The 16,934-nt window shown below is 49.2% G+C and overlaps 1 protein-coding gene across 2 annotated transcripts; it reads right to left on the bottom strand.

Annotated features, from left to right (window-relative positions):
- Positions 1-72: 72 nt before the first annotated feature.
- Positions 73-16,092, bottom strand: LOC104317659 (ubiquitin carboxyl-terminal hydrolase CYLD). 2 transcript variants are annotated; one of them, XM_069780179.1, is made up of 15 exons: positions 16,010-16,092; positions 13,039-13,504; positions 12,678-12,959; positions 12,397-12,466; positions 11,353-11,573; positions 10,189-10,318; positions 8,647-8,785; positions 7,900-8,010; positions 6,490-6,581; positions 5,344-5,410; positions 4,124-4,256; positions 3,693-3,801; positions 3,372-3,490; positions 2,683-2,902; positions 73-2,222 (listed from the first exon to the last, which is right to left on the bottom strand). In XM_069780179.1, the coding sequence occupies exons 2-15, from the start codon at positions 13,498-13,500 to the stop codon at positions 2,038-2,040; spliced, it is 2,340 nt and encodes a 779-aa protein (XP_069636280.1). In that variant the 5' UTR covers positions 13,501-13,504; positions 16,010-16,092; the 3' UTR covers positions 73-2,037. The 2 variants fall into 2 exon arrangements, with proteins under 2 accessions (XP_069636280.1, XP_069636279.1); XM_069780178.1 differs by lacking the exon at positions 16,010-16,092 and having other exon boundaries at positions 13,039-14,156.
- Positions 16,093-16,934: the final 842 nt, after the last annotated feature.

Genomic DNA, 16,934 nt, shown 5'->3' with positions numbered 1-16,934 from the left:
CGTTGCAATGCTCCAGCTGTGGGCACTGTATCACACTTAGCATTTTAACAGAGAAAAAAAATCCAGGAAAACCCAAAAGCAGTTTGCTATTAAAACTTACATTTTTAGAGCAGAAGCACCAGAGATACAAGAAAGACCCCAACCCCCAGCATACCTGAGTAGAACTTGCCCTGAGTTCTTAGGAGAGAAGGAATGAACAACTTTAAGTAGACAGACAGCAAGACAGCAGCACCATCCAGCCCCTCAGCCCTCTCCACAGCCACAGAGGATCAGCCAGAGATCACTAAGTCAGCTCACGAGCAGGAGCAGCGTAAACCCATCCTCAGGATGATCCGTTGCTAGATCTGCCACCACCTCTCCTGCCCCTAGACAGGACCGTCTTCATCCCTCTTGTACCGGGAAGCTCAAACTGGATCCAGTACTCCAGGCAGATGGGAAGGATCCCCTCCTTTGACCTACTGGCAACACTTTGAGTGCAGCCCAGAACCATTGTTCGCCTTCTCTACCATGAAGACACATTGCTGCCTTGTGGTCAACTTGGTGTTGAGCCCCAAGTGCTCAGCGAGGACATTTGGAAGCTGAATTGGACAGCAATACTCTCAAAACATTAACTGTGTTAACAATCATCTGGGGTCATTACACACCAGCCATCCTTTGTAGCCACCACATAGAGAAATAAGGGACACACCAGAAAGCCAAATACAGCCATTAAGCTGTTGAGATCCCCATTAGCATCACAACCCTGCTGTCAGCAAAAAAAAGATCCTAAACCACATGTAGCGCATGGCCCAAGCTGACAGGACTGATATAAAGCTACAGGCTACATATTACTTACTGCACCCTGCATTAAAGAGGAAAAAAGAGGAGGAGGAAGGTTACAGCTGCACATCTGGGGCTCCTGGATGCATTCCTCAAGGTTTTGGTGTCCTGACAGTGCAATCTGGAATGTGGGCAACCCAGTTCATAGCACTGACTCCTGTAACAGCTTCCTGCTCCCACAACAGCATATGTTTAATGGCAGAGAACCCCCACTTTGCAAATTTATTTAATTTAAGGAATACCAGTTCCCACCAGAGACCCTAAACCTTACTGCAGTCACAGCAGAAAATCCAAGAGTGCTCATTTTTTTTCCATTTTTGCCCTTGGAATTGTTATTGGGCTTTGGCACAGATCTCAGAAGTGGATGCAACGATGAGACAGAAAGTGCTAAAAGTGAGGTTAAACCACCCAACCATGTAGCAATAGTGCAGACTTTGCAAAAAAGAGGGAGCATAACGAGCTCACATGCTGTTCCTCTGCTCCATCTTTCTTCCAGTTTCGTTCTTACAAAAATACATATTTTTAAAGCATATTTGCAGCTCAAGACACCCAGTTAATCTCATGGTTGAAAATAAGGGATAGTGGGTGAAAGTACCAGAGTATTAGTGCTGGATAAGGGAAGTGCAGACAATTCAGGGACCCAGCTTTATGTGTGGGGTCACATCCCAGACCTCAAGAAAAACCCTCATCCTGATCCCTCTCTTAACCACACTGGTGCAGCTCACACCTCCTGGTTTTCTCACTCCGCAAGTCCACATGAGGGCGAGGCTGTGGTTTTCTTGTGCTCTTTGCAAACCTGAGGATATCTGGTCATGTTTGGATTAGATGCTGGTCCTCGGCTTTGGAGGGGAGGGCTGGAAGGGAGAAAAGGATGTTGGGGAGGACTCTGAGGTAGGGCAGAGCTGCGGAGTGCCTGGGGAGGAAGGAGGGTGGAAAGGGAAGGTAGGAAATGAGAATGAATTTGAGTGTAAATAATTCAGAGTCCAGGTCTGGTGGAAGTACAAACTATCGCTCCATAAGGCCAGGTACAGGATTTAACAAACCCAGACAGGCTGACGTGGACAGTTTGATACCAGACACTGGAAGAGGTAAGAAGAGGCAGAAGCGCAAGCTTGGTGCGCCCAGACTCGGCTGCTTTCGCCGATTACGAGCTGCAGAGTTGATCCAAGCTCACGTTTCCAACGCCTCGCTGCTCTGCAGCACCAGCCCAAGGCAGTGTCATTTGTAAAGTGCCATCTTCTTGCTCTGGTACATGTACATGTAGGCATCGCAGAAGAGCCGCTTGGCCACTCCATCCATGTCCCGAGGTTGCTCCAGGGCCAGCACAGCCAGTGGCAAGTCCAGGTATTTGGCAACTTCAGGGCACAGCGTTACCGTGGGAATGTTGAAGCCGTTTTCATCACCTAACCCAGAAAGAAGGAGAAAAGTCCAAACCAGGTCCCAAGGCGTGAGTACCTACAGTATCTGCTCATGCAGATACCATCACGCTCAACAGCAATATAGTGCCTCAGCTGAGAGATCTGGAGGCCAACAACAAAGTGGGGAAGGACAGGAGAATGGTCCTCGCCCACATGGCAGCCAGTTCCAGCTGGCTCGACAAGTCCCTTGTGTGAACACAGCCAGAGGATGAAAGCACTAGGAGGAACTCACACGTGCTTGGCCTGGCCATACTCTTCTCTGGGGTCTACTTAAATGGTCACTGTTGGAAACAGGGTCTAGAGAGAGCCTAAATCATGTAGGGGGCTTCAGAAGAAAAGATCGACTGACCAGCATCTACGCAACAAGCGTTGCAGACCCTCACAGCTGCCCACCGTGCAGCGCCTGGCTGCGATCAAAGCTCCGAGCCCACCACCATGTCCTCACCATGCCTGTCAGCCATGCTGTCGAAGAACATCCAGTGTTCGTTCTCGGGGCCGTATTTCACAAAGGAGACATAATGACTGGTCTCGATGCAGAGCACTGCAAAGAGCTCCATCTTCTCACGAGGGACCTGCTGGCTGCCCCGGGGGCTCCGGCTGTGAAACTCTTCTGGGATGTGCAGCCTAGTTGTCTTGTGCATTTTGCGTCGGTAGTGGGAGTGAACCTGAGGAGAGATGATGGGGTGGCACTGCTGAGCGGGCAGAACTGAACTTGGCCTGCCAGAAAGAGGAGCGTGCAAGGGTCAGACCCCCAGTTTGTTCCCCACTGATCTGACCCCCGTGGTCTCTGCATGCCAGGGAATGGCATTGTGTCAACAGCCTGGCAGCAAGAAGCTGAGACGGCAGTCTGTCACCCTCCAAGAAAGGCCAGACAGCGTGGAGGGCCCAGCACTCCGTCTGTGCAGGATCAGTCCTTATTTAGGCTCTATGTAAGCAGAGGGTTCAATTATGTGCAGCACCTAACCCCGCTCATGCAGCTGATGCGGGCGGTGGGACTGATGCTCAGGAAGGGGACCCTCTGTGCCCAACCTGAATGGCTGCAGGGACAGCCGGGGAAACACAGGTATTTTGGGGGGTTCGATCTGCTGTCAGCCACCAAGGCAGATTTTGTGAGCAGCCAAAGAAACTGAATACCTGTCTGGAGCAGGAACTGCAGAACTGCTTCAAGCCCGTAGCTGCGAATACCTTGTCCTTGAAACAATCTGAACACTCCACGGTGGCAACGTCGCCACACATGCAGCACTCCCTGGGACCTGTGGGGGCAACAGGGGTGAGAGGATGTGTCTTCTCCTGATCTCACCTGAAATCCAACTTGTCCCGCTAAAACTGGTGCTCAGGAAAGAAGAATCACACCATGATCCCACCATAAATCTGCTCACAACCCAAAGAGGCGAGACCTGTCACTTGGTTGCTTGCAGTCCCAGCTGGCAGCTTTACCACTGCCCAACAACTTACTGTCAAGCAGCAGATCTGTTATATCCAGCTCCAACGAAGGAATGATTTTGCTGAACATTTTATATTCCTTCCCAAACCGCGGCATTTGGATAATGAAGCAAGACGGGATCTGGGAAAAGAAAGGCAAAGGAGTCACCCTGCCAGAAGAGACAAGCCCCAGAGACTCTTCTCTCCCTATTGCTGCTGGGAGTAAAGGCTTTCTGCTCCAGTTATCCACAAGACAAAACGGCAACAGGGAAAGCATAGCCCTCTTCCCAGGTCATGCTCAGATTCTTCAAGATGTCTCTCTTGTGGCCGTATCCTGCTTCTTTGCATTGTTGGATATAGGACATACTAGACCCACTGCACACTCACTGGCAGGCACAGGTACATTGGAGGAAGCAAGAAAGAGGCAGCAGATAGCAGCGTAGGCGGAAGGTAGCTGGGCTCACCTCCACTAGCTTCAGATCAGAGGACAGGAAGGAGTGTTCCACTAGCTGCTGCACGTCGGGAACCACCAGATCCTCCTGTTTGTCCATAAATATCTGGTAACAGTAACAGTCTTGCTCCTTCTGGCCTCCTGACCTGCAAGGAGTGGTCACGGGGCTTGTTTACATGGTGCCACAAACATCTGAGCTCCCAGAGGACATACCGGTTTTGTCCTGCAAGAGTTCTGGGCCCAAGGCACCAAGGGCTGCTTGGTGCAACACTGACACGAAGCAGTTTTTCCACCCAGAAATACTAAATACGTGCCGTGAGAAGAGGATACAAGTACCATGTTTAGTCTCATTATGCCTCCACAGCATCACATCCTGCTCCTATAAGCAAAACTCAATTTCCCCTCGTTGATGTAAATATTAAGAGACTTCAATATTTTTTAAATCAACTGCACCATGGCACAATCGGCAAACTCCCTTCTCAGATGAAAGATCTATTTATAACTGCATATACAAAAGTCACAGAGCAAAACTTGGTGCATTCAAAAGGTGAGTTGTGTGCAGAAGATCTCCCACAACCCCTACATCCCTGAGCCAGCAGAGAAAGGATTTCCTTCAGATGACCCTCTGCAGGGGAGCTGCAGTACAGAGTTGTCTTTGTGCTCAGCCTTTCCGACTACTCCACAATCTATGGCTTGACTGACGTCTCAACAAAGGAGCACAGAAACCGAACAATCCCCTTCTATGCTTCTGAACAGCACAGTTATTTTTGGCTTCCTTCAGCCTCTCATCCTCTTTGTAGAGTCCTGAAAAACTGGGACTGCATCCATGGACTCCCTGTTTGAGAGGCTGCAGGACCAGAGCCAGCCTGACAGTCTGGACACATCCCAAATGCATCCAAAGGCTGTCAGATAGTGCTGGCTCTGCACTGAAGTTGGACACTACACTTCTCAAACCACTGCTGGTTCTCCCTAAGGATGAGACAAAGTTTTTATCCTTTTCTGAAGGCAGCACCTCCAGGGAGAGTTTAGAAGTGTTTTTTCCTGGATGCATCACCTGGGACAAGATCACAACAAATAAGATCACATGGACAGCAGAGAGGAGCTGCACACAACTCACTGAGCTGTGCCTCCAAACCCTCGATGAAAAGGTGCAAGTAACACCTGGTGACAGTGAGGTGGATAACTAATGAGCCTGGCCTGGGTAAATTGTATTGCTTAGATATGGAAACTTACTGCAGTTTCAGGAGTGGCTCTATTCCCAGGATCTGATGCATTATGAGATTGAGGAATTCCTCAGGATCTAGAAGGTGAGAGAAAAGCATGGGTCACACTACACCAGGAACGCTGCCTTGCCCCACTGCATCTGGATGGCAAAAGCTGCCAGATAAACATGAGCCAGCAATTTTGTGAACCTGGAATCTCCTCTTTTACTCTAGGTAAGGGGATGGTTGGGCTAAAAGGTGAGAGCACTTGGTTAATGCACAAATCCTAAGGTGGGCATGAAAAATGCAAACCAGCCTTCAGACACTACACTCTTACAAGCCAGGCCATCACAGCAACATTATCTCAGAGACCTTAACTGACAGTTACTGCTAACACTGAAAGTATAAACTCAAAGTAAAATCAGGGACAGCTATGGAAATTCAAGAAAGTGAACAGCTGAACTATCCCTGGCTAAAATAAATATACAATAGTACAAAACACAAGTGCTGTTCACTGACAAGATACCTGCTGTTTCTGGAAGAATCAATGCCACTTGTTTAGTATCCAGGTACTTAGAGGTTGTTGCAGTGATGTTTGGCATTGGTGTAATCCGTTTCCTTGTCGTAAACTACATGGGGCCTTGCTGTGCGTGGATGGGAACGTGGTGATTGCAACCAGAGATTGGTGGTTTTCAGCTGTAGGTGTTTTCTGACTTATTTTAATCAGACTATGGTCTTCGAAGAACCTCAAATAACTTGCCAGAACTCAAAGACATGTTGATCTTGGCAAAATGACAAATCAAGCTGGATTCTAGCAAGGACATCAGGGATGGACTTATCAGGGTATAACTCAAAGTATAAAGGTCAAGGAAATTTCCCTCGTTTAAATTCTGTTCACACAGATCTTTTTCTCCCCTCCTGGCAACAGCTGCCATCAGATAGAGACCCAGCAATTCCCATCCTTCCATCAGACTTCAGGACAAATTTCAGTTGAAAAGCCTGTAGAGTTTCAAAAGCTGAAAGTATTTTACATTTGCATTTTTACATCGATGAACAGCACAGCAGGCATATTAATGTATGTGCCTGGAAGAAGCACACAATTAAGTTGTCAGCCTGCTGCCTGGATGAGGCAGCGCACAGCAAAGCAGCCCGGGGAAGGCCCCAGAGAGCACATTACCTTTCTCAGCGTTGGTAAAACTTGAACACTGGCCCTTTTCAGTTAGCTGCTCCCTAAGGTGCATCACACTCCTAGCCCTGACGAAGCCAGTCCTAGAAACAAACAGCAGCCGCAGATGAACTCTCCAGTGTATTTAAATCATAGAATCATTGATTGGTTTGGGTTGGAAGGGACTTTTAAAGATCATCTAGTCCAACCCCCCTGCCATGGGCAGGGACATCTTTCACTAGACCAGGTTGCTCAAAGCCCCATCCAACCTGGCCTTGAACACTTCCAGGGATGGGGCATTCACAACTTCTCTGGGCAACCTGCTCCAGTGCCTCACCGCCCTCATCTTAACAAATTTCTTCTTTACAGCCAATCTGTATCTAACCTTTCAGTTTAAAACCATTACCCCTTATCCAGTCACTACAAGCCCTGCTAAAAATTCTCTGTCTTTCTTAGAAGCCCCCTTTCTATATTGAAAGGCCGCAAGAAGGTCTCCCTGGAGCCTTCTCTTCTCCAGGTTGAACAACCCCAACTCTCTCAGCCTTTCCTCATAGCAGAGGAGTTCCATCCATCAAACCATTTCTGTGTCCCTCCTCTGGACCCGCTCCAACAGGTCCGTGTCTCTCTTGTACTGGGGACCCCAGAGCTGGACACAGTGCTCCAAGGGGAGGGTGTCACCAGAGCCGAGCAGAGGGGGAGAATCCCCTCCCTGGACTTGCTGGCTATGCTGCTTTGGATGCAGCCCAGGATACGGTTGGTTTTCTGGGCTGCGAGCGCACACTGCTGGCTCATGTCCAACTTTTCATCCCCAAGTCCTTCTCTGCAGGGCTGCTGTCAAATCTCAGCATCACAGAATGCCTCAGGGTTGTATTTCTGCAGCCAGTGCCAGGACACTGGTCTTCAAGGAAGATGCTAATATCTTATGTTCGATCAGCTCTCCATGCCTCTCCTCCACACCCCTCTAGGGAGGATGAGGAAAGAACCTGGTCTCTTTGATATAAATTCCAGAGAATTTAGCTCTCATGCCACAGTCTACCTTCATCCAGCCTGGCATTGCATCCTGCCTTTGGGACTAACTGCTGATGAAGGCAATGCCACTGCTTCATCAACACCAGGGTTCTCCCAAGAGGTGGTCTGAACCCCAGGAATTTCCCTTTCTTCCTTTCACTGAGAAGTCAGCTCACAAGGCTTCCTTCCAAGCAGGATATACTCATGCACATGCAGTAGGAGTTGTGACAGCCTTACAACCCAGGGAAAGGAACAAATGGAAGAGGAACCCAGTATGAAGACCTTTGGATGTGGCTGGCAGGAGAAACCCTCCAGGTAATCCTTTCCCTCAGTGATAGGTACCATCTGGTAGGGCAGCAGAGAAGGTATGAAGGCAGATGGACCACTTCCAGGATTCCCACACAGCATACTCACTTTCGGAGGGGATTAACAATCTCATCCCTCAGAATGCTCTGGACGTTCCTGTCACACAGCGGGAAGGGCTTGAAGAGCATGGAGTCCAGCACGGACGTACAGGAGAAGAGGCTGTGAAAAGAGTGTGATGGGTGTAAGTCTGATGGGTTTGCAGCGTTAGAACCAAACCATTGTGCCTGGTGACAGTCGGTGGCTTTTGCTTTCAACAGCCCATGCATGCAATTACAGAAAGGTGAGTGACAGTGTGTTTCCAGAGTGAGATAAACCACATCTTATTTAATGAACACTGGTAGTAAGCAAGGGAGCAGGTCAGAGAGAATGAAATCTCGTACTTTGCAGCCAAAACTGCTCATGGGGGGGCACCACCGAGTCTTTTCCTCTCCAAACAGTGCTGCACAGTGAAGCTGGGATCTCCTGGGCGGTTTCTTTGAAATACTTCCAGCCATTACCTCCAGTAACAGTCAGCACGGTCCAAGTCCAGAGAGCTACAATCTCTCACCGCCCTGCATGACAGACACACGGGTACCTCAGGTACTCCTGAGAGGTATTTCAGGGCCTGAGAACCTACCAGATTAGGAAGGAGATAAAAAAGCAGCAAGCATCAAGGCTGCATCTCCACACATTCTGCTCTATACTGGGTTAATTTCCAGCCACCTCAGAAATCCAGGGAAATGCTGTGGTTTAGGGCTTTGCCCAACTGAAAAAGCACTCATTTAATGGAATGGCACCACTCAACCAGGTCCTTACCTGAAGAGAGCTGCGTCCATATAGCAGGAATTACAATGGCCTTGGATCCCCTTCATCCGCCCTCGCAGGACACGCACTGCTGCCTCGTTCCTGAGGGGAGGAAAACTGTCTGGAGTCTGTGGAAGAACTTCTTGCCCTCCTGCAAGAGAAGAAACAGAAGCAACTCTCTTTAGCTTCCCACCTCATCTGAGTCAGCTCTGCCTTTCTCTGATGCCCCAGAGGTCTGCTCTGCTCAGAAGTCAGCACCACACTCTTCTGCACTGCTTCTGCTGGGACTCAACCACGCTGAGATGAAGATTTGTCTCCAGCAATTCATCTACTGGAAATGGAGACAAAAACCAAACCATCTCTTCTTCAGCACAGACCTGCCCTAGCAATCCATACCGCCTCTGCCATCGTTATGCCAAGTATAACGAAGACCAAAAGAGCTACAAACAAGCTGGTGTTGTGTTATATGCAAGCTTGGGATCTCTCTGTTGAGAGACCTGTGACCCCATTAGCAAGGGGACAAACAGGCAACTGTGCTTTGATAGCCTCATCCCGCTGGCCTGTCATCTCCTTAAGCGTCAAAGGTGGCTTTCTCAGTCTGGTCCTTCCTGGTTTCTTCAGCATTCTCCGCTTGTAATTCAATCCCCTCTCTTCAGCATGTCCTTAAGACATTCTGTCTTGTCCCTTCTCCCAGTTTTTGGACAGTCCCTACAGGAATCCTGTCTTCTCATTTACAGTGATCTCATTTACAGTTTCTAAACGGCTAGTTCACACTGTCTTCTCTGTGCTGGAGGAATTTCTTCCTGTTCAAATGAAAATACTGGCCTGTTCTTCCCCGCATCTTCTTGTGAATGTCGTATCATCGCATCGAGCTCTACATTAAAATTTATTTCATCCTCTCTCCCTTTCCAAGCTCACTTTTATTTCTCAGTCCCCAGGTGCAACACCGTTATCACCTGATGTCTTGGCCCTGGGCCTGAGCTACCCACTCCAATTCTCCAAAGCCACATGTGATGTCTACATTTAACATACAGTAGCTATGCCAGACCCTATAGCTAAAACACTTGCCTATATTCCAGTCTCAGTTACACAAGACCTTTTCGTCTGCCCCGAAAACCACAGGCAGAAGATCCCTGTCTTGCTTGCAGCATTCGTGATGCCTTGCAAAGACTGTTGCTCTGGACTTCTATCCTCTTGTTACCCCCAACACTTCCTGCCAGCTTCCCCTTCTCCAACACATCCGTGCCACCGAGGCCTCATTTTTAGAGCCACTCACAATACGTTGCCCTATATTCAATGTCCTAGTCTACATTATCCCTGTAATAAATTGCTTACCATCTCTCTCACTTGTGGGGCATTCCCTATAAATACCATCATGGCAACTTCAGCATCCTTAAAACTGACATCTTTTGGAACGCTCAAAGAAAGTGAAGAATATTAAACTGCTGATTAAGATACTGTGCATGAGGCTTCTCCGTAGCGTGCCTTGTCCCAGCACAGCCCCGTCTCCCCTCTCCCCAGAGAACTTAGTAAAATCCATGAGGCTCAGCTCACTGTTGTGTGAACACTGGAAGCGAACATCGGGCTGGCAGGACTGCAGCCTCACGAAGAGGCCACGCTTTGGAGCGCAGTGGAAGTAGTGTTTGCCCAGCCATTCGCCAGCAGTGACCCCCTTATCTTCATCCTGGGAAAAAAGCATTGAGGAATAGCATGAGAGCAGGCTTTCCAAGAAAATTTCCATGATCCCCCATATGGCCATTTAATATCTTAAGAGCTGTATACACGTTTGGTCCCATTTTGTTGACTGTTTTCATTTATTCTGGTTATGTTTTGAACCTATTGATGCTGCTTGTAGGATTCATGATTATTCCATCCCACATACCAGTAACACTGCTCTTGAAGAGAGCAAACCAACCCTCATAATCATGCCGCTGGCTCTCCTCCCCAGCCTAAGGAAGGGCACAATTGTGTCGTCGCCCTCACAGTTCACACTCTGATACATCAGAGGCTGTCCTGGTTTCAGCTGGGATAGAGTTAATTTTCTCTCTAGTAGCTGGTATAGTGCTATGTTTTGGGTTCAGTATGAGAAGAATGTTGATAACACACTGATGTTTTCAGTTGTTGCTAAGTAGTGTTTATACTAAGTCAAGGATTTTTCAGCTTCATGTGCCCAGCCAGCAAGAAGGCTGGAGGGACACAAGAAGCTGGGAGGGGACACAGCCAGGGCAGCTGACCCAAACTGGCCAAAGGGGTATTCTATACCATGTGATATCATGCCCAGTATATAAACTGGGGGGAGTGGGGTTGGGGGGATCGCAGCTCAGGGACTAACTGGGCATCGGTCAGTGGGTGGCAAGCAATTGCATTGTGCATCACTTGTATATTCCAATCCTTTTATTATTATTATTGTCATTTTACTATTGTTATTATTATCATTATTAGTTTCTTCTTTTCTGTTCTATTAAACTGTTCTTATCTCAACCCATGAGTTTTAGGTTTTTTTTTCCCCTGATTCTCTCCCCCACCCCACTGGGTGAGGGGGGAAGTGAGTGAGCAGCTGCGTGGTGCTTAGTTGCTGGCCGGGGTTAAACCATGACAGAGGCCCAGGTCAGGCTGTGAGATACACAGCCACAAGCTGAAGGTCTTAAAAGAGAAGAGCAACCAAGACCTGCCTGTTCTTATATACAATCTCACAGCAGGAAATATTTTGCTCCTTACCAGTTCAACTCCTGCCATTTTGTGCTTAATTTGGGGCAGGTAGCCCAACCAGCGGATGATTCCCGAAACCTGGTTTCCCTTGTCCAAGGTGATCTGGACCATGGAGTTCACCTCCAGGGATGAATTCCCACTTTCGCACTCCTCACCACTCTCACTTATCTCTCGTTTCATTTGGTTTGGGTGTCCCAAGCCCATGTCAGACTCGAACGGTGAAAATAAACCTAGTGGGCAATACAAAATCTCAGGTGAGGTAGGAAGTCAACACCTAATGACAGACACCTCTGGATCTCATCTAATACCAGGTCTATTTTGAAATTAAAGACCACACACCCAAGCATGAAGCTGAGCAACAGAGACACAAGGTGTAATTCCCAGTGATACGGCCAAGCTGGTCTAACAGGCTGAGAGGGGATGATCCTGCTCGTTTCCCCGCTCACGCTGCATGCTCCAGCCTCTCGCTGGCCCTGGAGCTAATGCAGCCCTTCACAGAGCCATTTTGGACTACTGAAACAGCAGCGGGGGGTTACTTCCAAATTATTTTTCTGCCTTTAGTGAGATGAATCAATTCGGTGAAGAGTCTAATGATGGCTCCCCTAGGGCCAGCCGTGACAGCTGCACAGTGTCTTTTGATGGCAACAGAGAGATTCCACTAATTTCTTGTCCTGTCCAATGAGGCACACCATCGCTGCTGGCACCTGTGCATCTCTGAGTTTGTCTGGCATCAGGATGAGGCTCCTGCTCCATCTTCTACAGCTAAATTAAAGACTCTTTAACCAGTAATTCCCCTAGGAATTACTTCTGCACTGCAATCACACTCTCTCTTCTTCCTGACAAATGGGAAGACTCAGCTTTAGTTGCCTAATGCAAAGAATTTTGTCCAGAACTTGAGACTTTTCCATGGACCTTCTCTGTCTCCTGATCAACTAAGTTGGGACTAGCTGAAGCTTTTGTTGGACTTTCAGCTCATCAGTAGCCTGCAGAGAAGAAATAAATGCTAAATCCCCAGGAACGTACACAGGGCAGACACATCTGATGATAACCTACTTTGCAAGCTTTCCTTCACAACAGAGTCCATAGGGATTTCTCTGAAAATGTCAGTTGTTCCTTCTTCTTCCTGAAAGGAGTGAAAAATCTATCAGCTAAATGCTTTATCAGACATAGGGCATTCCTGGAATATGAACCAGTTTTTCAAACAGGCCTGGAAAGTTTGCATGTAACCTTATGTCCCTTTTGGACATTCCTTCCACTTCTCTTTAATGTCTCACCATAACATAGTTTTTAAAAAATTCCCCAAACCCAAGAAAAGGCGGAAATGCTGCTCTTACCGGACAAACTTTAACGAACCATTGGGTTCCTTCCCTGTAAACTGCCATCGCTATTCCTTTTGTGAGGACCTCATCCACATAGAAGCTAACAGCATCTCCCACTTTCACAGGAACCTCCTCCTCCATGTCCGGTTTTGGCTTCTGTTTCACGTAGTCCTCGTCCGGCATGGGAGTAAACTGGACTCTGCTAAATGGCAGGAAGATCCCGCAGTTCCGCTTACACTTAAAATACTCAGTGCCGTGATAAGATCCATCGCTGCGCCCTCTGTTTTCTCCCTCACCCTGAAAACACACCAGAAAGGCACGTTACATACCCAAACACAAAGGGAAAATAAGCAACTTACTTTCTTGGCCACTTTACCTGTAACTCCACCCCGAAGAAGAACGGAGACAGCACAGCCGAAGTGTTTTTGTAAATGCTCCCGATGTAGCGGATGACACCAGGGAGATGTTGCCGGTCAACCTCCACCATCACTTTTTGGCCCGGCACGGCCCGCAGAGCTGCTTCAAGGCTCAACCTCTCCAAGAAGTAGTTCAAGCGTTCGTTGTGACTGCTGATGGCCAGGAGGAAGACAGCCGCCTCCTCGCGCACAGGCTGAAGGATTTCTACATTTATCGTGACGGTGGAGCTGTCATCCAGCATGATGACTTTCAAGAAGCAAGCCGGGGGCCTGTCATCGGAGAAGTTGCGCAGGTAACTTCTCTCGCTGCAGAAGCACATGTTCCCAGCTTGGAAGTACTTGCTGCCATAGGCACAGTCTTCTGTCAGGATGTAATAGCAGTTTCCGTCCCCTGCTGAAGGCAGAAGGCTGGTCATCGTCATTCCCCTGGGTTGATGAGAAACAAGAGAGTCACACCAGTGAAGATACATGCATGTTATCGCAGAAGATCTCAGAAGAATTCAGGCTGGAAGAGGTCTCGAGCCCAACCCCACGCTCAAAGCAGGTTGTTTAAAACCTCACCCAGCTGAGTTTTGAGCACCTCCAACGAGAATGATCCCACAGCCTCCCTGGTCCCTTGTTCCAGTGATCGATCACATTCATGGTGAAAAAGAGAAAATTCCATCTAACCAAGGTTTCCCACGTTCCTGCTTGTCCCCGTTGCCTCTTGTCCCCTCACCATGCATCCATGGGACGAGTCTGGCTCCATCTTCTCTACTAAACCCTCCCAATAAGAAGTTGCACAGAGCAGCATCTCCTCGTCTGTCCTGTTCTCTACAATGCTGCACTGCCAGAACAGCCTCATTAAATTCCACCTCCTGCTTTCTTTTCATACTTAATTGCAGGAGCAGAGCAAAGGCTAAATTCTGCCTTTTAAAAATCCTCTAAAAAGGGAGTTCTAGTCCGTGACTACAGCTCTTCGATGTTGTGTTAAAGCACGTTAATATTCAAAACATACACAAAGCACAGCACCTACTGCATTACTATGCTGAGGCACTAAAGATCACCATCTTTCAAAACAAATATATTAAAAGAAATTCAAATATCTGCAATCAGAAGTACATTTTTGCACTTAAATTTTAGTTAAATTCTAGTTAAATACTCATGCAGTTTACCCCTCCACATCTCACTTCTGATGATATCACACACAGCCAGGACCCAGACTTTTTGTTACAACATAAAAAAGGGATGAATATAGAAACTTCTTCCTGCAGGTGGATAGAACTGGTTGGCCCAACTTGGCTGATATAGAGAAAATAAGAGACGTGCCCGTTTCTAGGCCATGGAGGAAATTAAGGAAGAAAAAAAGACGTCTCCACGACAGGCTACCTGGTAGAAGTTTCTTAAAAGTTCAAAGTGGAGAGAGGAGGAACTGAGCAGATACAATTAAGGGAAGTAGAAACTCACTCAGGGCATTGTGGCAGGAAGCACGAATGCAGCTGCTCACAAGAACAATAAATGGGTGGGTTGGGAGGAAAACGTAGGCAGAGCTTGAACAGAAAAGCTGCACAGAGCTCAGCAAGGAGGAAGGCAGCGTTACTGGGGACTTCACGGGAGACTAATATCGAGAGAGCTCATTTTTTAAAGTATTAGTAAAAGATAAATCACTGCTTGTGTTGAAAAAAAAAAAAAAGTCAACCAATGCCTGATCAGATCCTGGAGCTTTCCTTGTGTTTGGGCTCATCGTGGCAGCTTCCTACAGGAGCTGTCTCCCTTTCAGTCTTATTTTTTAACCTTTGCGGGTGGAAGGATGGCTCGGAGACCTGATCCAAATGCTGCTGTACTGCTTTTGGGCAATGCTCGTTTGCTGCAGCTGAAGATCTGGTCTCAAAACGGAATAACCCCACCATGGGTCTCCTAAAGTAGCATCTGCTTGGGTCTGCCAGTGGAGCTAATTTCACATGTATAGCAGATACACGTTATCCACGTAGCCAGAGATTCGACAACCGAACCTGCCTTGCCACGGCGGTGCAAACCACGCTCACGCTCTTCCCTCTTTCTGACGAGGGAACCCAGCAGGATTCACTCTGGGATGACCACCTTGAAGTCATGGGGCACTACGGGGGCACACGGCCATGCCAGGGCAAGACCCCCTCCTTTGCAATAACTGAGTTGGGAGGTGACAGCAGGCAGTGGAAGTGGAAGAAATCCCGTGGCGTGCAGCAGTTCCCTTATTTCCCATCCACGCAACTCTCTGCTGACATTTTATCACTCTGCCGGCAGAGCAAAGGCTTGAAATTCTGTGATTTTTTTAAAGGAAAGAATTAAAGAATAAGATGCTGTGTCCCAACTCCCCCTCCCCCATATTCAATCTTCCGTTTTCAGGACTTTGGGTTTATTTTACATTTTTTTAAAAAAAAGTTCTCTCTCCACAAGGAATACAATAAACCCCAGCGTGCTTTAAATGCTGCCAAAAAGAGGAAAACCAGAATAACCCGTTTTCCTCACCAAAACCCAAGAATAACCCGTTTTCCTCACCAAAACCCAAGAATAACCCGTTTCCCTCACCAAAACCCAAGAATAAGCCACCTCTTTAACAACCAAATATGCACAATTCCCTCCCAGGTTAACAGAAATAGAAGCACATCCAGACCGGTGTGCGATCTTTGGGCTTGTGGTGTTTCGAACGGCGCTGAAACCTGACGGATTGCGCTGAGGGGAACCTGGGGAGCGCCGGATAATTAAAAATAAAGCCAAATTAAAGCAGTAAAGTGAGGCTGGGCTGGAGGAAGGCTCTCCAGGGACCTGACCCTGAGGTTCCTGGGGGAGGGGGAGCTGAGAGGGGCCCACAGGGGACCGACGGGGGGCTCCAGGGCCGGGGGTCAGCGGGGGAAGACCCCGCTGTGGGGCGATGCCGAGGAGGGGAGCCCCCCGCGATCCCCCAGCTCTCACCGTCTCCCGCCGCCGCCGCCACAGCCCCGCTCTTCCGCCTCGGGGGACGTTACCACAGAGCCGCGGGGAGCGCAGACTTCCGGCCCGCCCCTCTGCCGCCGGTTTGCTAGCCAATGGGAAGCGGCGTGGGGAGGGGGGGTGGGGAGGAGGGATAGGGCAGGTAGCCAATGAAGGAGAAGGGGGCGGTGGCAGGGCTGCCGGAGGGCGGGTCTCGCGGCTGCCACGCCCCGCCCTTTGCTGGGCCTTAGGCGGGGTCGGCGGGGCCCGGCGGTCGCCGTGTCCCCATAGTCCCTGTGTCCCCGCGGCCCTGTGTGCCCGCGGCCCCATGGCCCTCTGTCCCATGTCTCCAGGGCCCCATGTCCCCATAGCTGTGTGTCCCCAGAGCCCTGTGTCCCCGTGTCCCCATACCCGTGTGCCCCCATGTCCCCGTATCCCATGTCCCCATAGTCCCTGCATCCCCATAGCTCTGCGTCCCTATAGCTGTGTGTCCCCAGAGCCCTGTATCCCATGTCCCTATAGTCCCTGTGTCCCCATGGCCCAGTGTCCTATGTCCCAATAGTCCCTCTGTCCCCATAACTCTGTGTCCCCATGGCCCTGTGTCCCATGTCCCCATGGCCCTGTGTCCCTGTGTCCCCACAGCCGTGTGTCCCCATGGCCCTGTGTCCTATGTCCCAATAGTCCCTCTGTCCCCATAGCCGTGTGTCCCCATGGCCCTGTGTCCTATGTCCCAATAGTCCCTCTGTCCCCATAGCCGTGTGTCCCCATGGCCCTGTGTCCCTGTGTCCCCATGGCTCTGTGTCCCCCTATCCCCATAGTCCCTGTGTCCCCATAGCTGTGTGTCCCCATAGCCCCAGAGCCCTGCGTCCCCATAGTCCCTGTGTCCCCATAGCTGTGTGTCCCCATGGCCCCAGAGCCCTGTGTCCCC

Source organism: Haliaeetus albicilla, chromosome 3, assembly GCF_947461875.1.
Source record: "Haliaeetus albicilla chromosome 3, bHalAlb1.1, whole genome shotgun sequence".
In the NCBI taxonomy this organism is placed as follows: domain Eukaryota; kingdom Metazoa; phylum Chordata; class Aves; order Accipitriformes; family Accipitridae; genus Haliaeetus; species Haliaeetus albicilla.
The sequence above is the reverse complement of the archived record's forward strand: the minus strand, read 5'-3'. Positions and strand labels throughout refer to the sequence as shown.